This window comes from Sinocyclocheilus grahami, unplaced genomic scaffold (genome assembly GCF_001515645.1).
Source record: "Sinocyclocheilus grahami isolate Dianchi unplaced genomic scaffold, SAMN03320097.WGS_v1.1 scaffold583.1, whole genome shotgun sequence".
NCBI lineage: Eukaryota > Metazoa > Chordata > Actinopteri > Cypriniformes > Cyprinidae > Sinocyclocheilus > Sinocyclocheilus grahami.
This window is the reverse complement of record NW_015505762.1, coordinates 808043-813548: the sequence shown is the minus strand read 5'-3', so window position 1 is coordinate 813548 and position 5506 is coordinate 808043. Positions and strand designations below refer to the sequence as shown.

Below are 5506 nucleotides of genomic sequence, written 5' to 3'. Positions count from 1 at the left end.
CCTGCCTCAAGACCTTTTACCGTTTGCACTCCACTTGATGCACTTTAAAATGCAGTTTAAATCCAATGAAGTCGGATATCGTCATCTCTCATTTGTCTATCGACATTTCCCGCGAAATTCGACCCGACAGCTCCAACTGTAAATCCTTATTATAAACTAATCATTGTGAATTGCAAGAGGACATATTTGGACAGATTATTATAATTTTTTTTCAAATGCACTCGTTACAAAAAAAAAAAAAATTGCTGCAACAAACCACAAAAGGAAATGGAATTGATGTTTGAAAAATACTTTGTAAAGAAACTGACAGAAATAAAGAAATCTTTCTATCTACCCTTTCAAGTTTAATGCATGATTTTGGTTCAAGTGTCAACTAAAATACATTTTCAGCTTCACAAATCCAGCAAAAAGACCAAAAGCAAACAAACAAAACTGCTTTAAAAAGCTTTATTTCTTGTAAGTATCACAAGAAGCCCGCCATGATTTGCCTTTAAAACTCTGAATAGGTAGATTTAACATTCTAACATTCTGGTTACTCAATCTCAAAAATGAGCTACAAAAATGAACCAAGCTATTTATATATATATAAAAAAAAAAACTTGTGCTGCTCTATAGTTTATATAAACTGACTCTAACATTGTAATTCAAGGGCTACCCATAGTGTCTTATTTAAAGATACCACTTGTTAAAAACAAAACCAAGATTCCTGGCACCTGTTACTAACAATAAATCCAGTATTATTATCATTTTGGTCTTTCATATACATTTCCATATACATATCTACTGTAAAAAAAAAAAAAAAAAATCTATGCCAAGATTCATAAAGGTGTAAAAAGGTTTCAAGTTTGGCGTCTGTAATGCTGTTTATTTGAGGTGTTCGGTCTGTCGGCTCTGTCGTATATTTGTCAATGCGCACGCGCGCACACACACACACACACACACACACACGAGTGGAATCTGAGGAGACAGAGTGAGTGGAGGGGACCTGATTCAGCAGCTCTGACGAGCTCTACAGTGATAACACGCTTCCCTGATCAGACACGTACAGTGCTTTCAGCTTGGCAGAACAGTCACGCGACGTCAATATCACTCAATCATTTGGGGCAGGAGCTGAGGAAGGGGAGGGCGGGATTAGTGAGAGGAAAGGCAGGTTCCATAGTTCGATATCCCACTACACCTCTGCGGTCTTTCTGGACCTCTTCTTGAGAGGCTCTTTGCTGCTGGTTGTGGCCGTCGATCTACGCCTGTACTTGTGTGGTTTGGTGGATGAGGGTACTTCAGTGTTGTGCTCCACCGGGGTCTCCGCCTGAGGGCAGATATCAGAGTCTTCATGTTCCTGGCAGCAGAGCTGGCCCGTGAGCGGGTGTGACCGCAGAGCTGCCAAGATTCATAAAGGTGTAAAAAGGTTTCAAGTTTGGCGTCTGTAATGCTGTTTATTTGAGGTGTTCGGTCTGTCGGCTCTGTCGTATATTTGTCAATGCGCACGCGCGCACACACACACACACACACACACACACACACACACACACGAGTGGAATCTGAGGAGACAGAGTGAGTGGAGGGGACCTGATTCAGCAGCTCTGACGAGCTCTACAGTGATAACACGCTTCCCTGATCAGACACGTACAGTGCTTTCAGCTTGGCAGAACAGTCACGCAACGTCAATATCACTCAATCATTTGGGGCAGGAGCTGAGGAAGGGGAGGGCGGGATTAGTGAGAGGAAAGGCAGGTTCCATAGTTCGATATCCCACTACACCTCTGCGGTCTTTCTGGACCTCTTCTTGAGAGGCTCTTTGCTGCTGGTTGTGGCCGTCGATCTATGCCTGTACTTGTGTGGTTTGGTGGATGAGGGTACTTCAGTATTGTGCTCCACCGGGGTCTCCGCCTGAGGGCAGATATCAGAGTCTTCATGTTCCTGGCAGCAGAGCTGGCCCGTGAGCGGGTGCGACCGCAGCGCCCCCTCCTGGTGTGCTTTGCAAAAAGAGTTAGGGCACAGCTGGCAGAAAGCATCAGAGTTCTTTCCGCACACATCACAGTGATGCCAGGGACAGTCCCAGCGACCTGGAAGACAACACAGACCACAAATGGAAGTTTTTATATATGCTATTTATAAATGACATAACATAGGTGACCCCGGACCACAAAACCAGTCATATATTTTGGTCTTTCATATACATTTCCATATACATATCTACTGTAAAAAAAAAAAAAAAATCTATGCCAAGATTCATAAAGGTGTAAAAAGGTTTCAAGTTTGGCGTCTGTAATGCTGTTTATTTGAGGTGTTCGGTCTGTCGGCTCTGTCGTATATTTGTCAATGCGCACGCGCGCACACACACACACACACACACACACACGAGTGGAATCTGAGGAGACAGAGTGAGTGGAGGGGACCTGATTCAGCAGCTCTGACGAGCTCTACAGTGATAACACGCTTCCCTGATCAGACACGTACAGTGCTTTCAGCTTGGCAGAACAGTCACGCAACGTCAATATCACTCAATCATTTGGGGCAGGAGCTGAGGAAGGGGAGGGCGGGATTAGTGAGAGGAAAGGCAGGTTCCATAGTTCGATATCCCACTACACCTCTGCGGTCTTTCTGGACCTCTTCTTGAGAGGCTCTTTGCTGCTGGTTGTGGCCGTCGATCTACGCCTGTACTTGTGTGGTTTGGTGGATGAGGGTACTTCAGTGTTGTGCTCCACCGGGGTCTCCGCCTGAGGGCAGATATCAGAGTCTTCATGTTCCTGGCAGCAGAGCTGGCCCGTGAGCGGGTGCGACCGCAGCGCCCCCTCCTGGTGTGCTTTGCAAAAAGAGTTAGGGCACAGCTGGCAGAAAGCATCAGAGTTCTTTCCGCACACATCACAGTGATGCCAGGGACAGTCCCAGCGACCTGGAAGACAACACAGACCACAAATGGAAGTTTTTATATATGCTATTTATAAATGACATAACATAGGTGACCCCGGACCACAAAACCAGTCATAATAGGGTCAATAAAAAAAAAATAAAAAAAAGATTTATACGTTATCTGAAAGCGGAATAAATAAGATTTCCATTGACGTATTGTTTGTTAGGATAGGACAATATTTGGCCGAGATACAACTATTTGAAAATCTGGAGTCTGAGGGTGCAAAAAATCTCCTTTAAAGTTGTCCAAATGAAGTTCTTAGCAATGCATATTACTAATCAAAAATTAGGGTTTGATATATTTATGGTAGGACATTTTCAAAATATCTTCACGGAACATGATCTTTACTTAATATCCTATTTTTTTGGGCATAAAAGAAAAATCGCTAATTTTGACCCATACAATGTATTGTTGGCTATTGCTACAAATATACCCAATCGAATTAAGATTGCTTTTGTGGTCCAGGGTCACATATTATGCCATTAAAGAGTAATGTTTACCAAATGGTCTCTTGGTGCGGTCCAGACAGGAGAGGTGATAGGCTTTAGTGCAACCCTTCTTATCACACAGAACCAGCTCTCCTCCGTCACCGCAGCGGAAACACACGTCCTCAGACTTCTTGCCTTCATTCCGGGACTTTCTCCTCTTGGGCTTTTTCTTTTGATGCTTGGCTTTGGGCTCAGAAGTATGACCATTCTGAAGTTTGGTGAAGAGAGCATTAAGGTATTTTGATTGACATTATTACTTTTCACTCCTCGACTATAAGAACGGGATAAAGTAGTTATGTAGCAGAGGTTTTTATCCAAAATCGACATGTACAGGTATTACAGGGACAAGCTGAGTTAAGTGTTTGATGAAGGGCACAATGGTGACAACTCAAACGTTACAAGGCAGGCCTGAGCTTTAACCACTACACCGCCCCAGCAAGACATCAGTAATGACAGAGGCAGCTGAAATGAAAGGTTTTACAGTCACTCACCTTGGGTCTGTCACCTAGGAAACCACTGCAGTTGGGCGCTCCACAGCGGCACACAGTCTTTTCATTCCCCAGACAGTCCAAGTTATAGTTAAAAGTCAGCTCTGTGCCTGAAAACATTGTCACATGGGGAAAAACTGATTTGGCAACTTCAGAGTAAATAAAATTGAATATGAATAAAGAAATGTATAGATCAGGGATGGGTAACTTTGATAGTGACGAGGGCCAGAATGTTTTTCTCGTTTATACCAAGGGGCCAGATTACTAATCCACGTCTACACACCTTTTACATCGTCTTACTCAATTTCCTTTTTATTGAAGGAAATCAAAGTATAATCTAATTTGTTTTTAAAGATATTAACTATAAAACTTGTGCAGTTATGCTATTTCTGAAGGGAAACGTTGTTGTCAGTTGACAGCAATATTACCCCAACAAGCCAATGTAAACATCTCAAATGCATTGTCTGTAAATTTGCAACAAACAAATGTAGAGACAGAGGTCTTACTTTTTATTAGTGGCCTACAGAACATTCTCAAAACAACCTAAGAGGACAGTTAAAAATGGCTTATTAAAAAAAATAATTACTCCAAATGGTACCATAGTATAACCGGGTATCTGCAGGATTTTTTAAATATCATTTTAAGACCTTTAAAGACCTAAACGTCACATTTCAGTCTTTAACCAATTTTTACGAAAAGGAAGTAGTTAAAAGTATCAATTATTATATTTAAACAATTATTATATTAAATTACATATATCTTAGGGTCTTAATAGTTTAGATTTTTATAATGCATTAGCTTCTTGTCGATCCACTAGTTCACATTTTAAAATATGTAGCAAAAACAGCAGAAGGGCTTATTGAAAAAGAAAATGTGTTCTCTGCCAGCAGGTCTGGCTTTCAGAACTGCAGAATATAGCGGTTTCCCCAGTAACCGCAGTACACAAAGCTGACGTGCAGCACTTAAGTTTATTCAGTTAAATCATAACCTTTTGAAGTTTAATCTACACAGCGATTCTTGTCTTCCCGTCCCCAAATTTAAGACCATTTATAATTAAGACTTTTTGTACCATTTAAGAGTTTTCATGGCCTTAAATTTAAACAATTAAACTGAGGACCTGCGGAAACCCTAAGAACAGGAACCCCCTAAGAACCCACAGTTCAGTGCAAACATTTCTGTCATGCATTTGGCAAAAAGCTTTTGTTGACTATGAATTTTACCTTTGAAATTTGAGGCAAGTGCAACTCTGGCGTCCCCATTGTTTGTGAGCAGTGGTGTGATGGCGATTTAAATAAAAATACAGTTTTCCAAACAAATGGGTATTCCCTTGAACTTGGTAAAAAGATAATCAGTTTACCATCTTGACTGGAAAATATTGTTTCATGGTCAGTTTTTAATTTTTAATTTGCTAATGTTAGTAAATGTTTACGTTAGAGTGCACGTCCTACTGTGCTGTAATTAATAGGTGAGCTGTTGAAAACTAGCGACCTCTCCTGTTTGGAGACAGTATTAAAATCATAGGGTGCTTTCACACTTGGTTCGATTGCTTGGTCCGAACCAGAGTTCGATTGCTCCCCCCTCCCCCTGCTGGACTGTGTTCACATTATATTATTTGGGTC

At 41.5% G+C, this 5506-nt stretch overlaps 1 protein-coding gene across 1 annotated transcript in view; it reads right to left on the bottom strand.

Moving 5' to 3' along the window:
• Positions 1 to 2172: 2172 nt before the first annotated feature.
• The window catches only part of LOC107556918 (histone-lysine N-methyltransferase NSD2-like), a 27178-nt gene continuing 23844 nt past the window's right edge, over positions 2173 to 5506 (bottom strand). The window contains exons 22-24 of the mRNA XM_016240166.1: positions 3891 to 3997; positions 3412 to 3607; positions 2173 to 2893 (exon numbers count right to left, since the gene is read on the bottom strand). Of these exons, the coding sequence (XP_016095652.1) occupies positions 2583 to 2893; positions 3412 to 3607; positions 3891 to 3997 (614 nt within the window). The 3' untranslated portion in view covers positions 2173 to 2582. The remainder of the gene's footprint in view (positions 2894 to 3411; positions 3608 to 3890; positions 3998 to 5506) is intronic.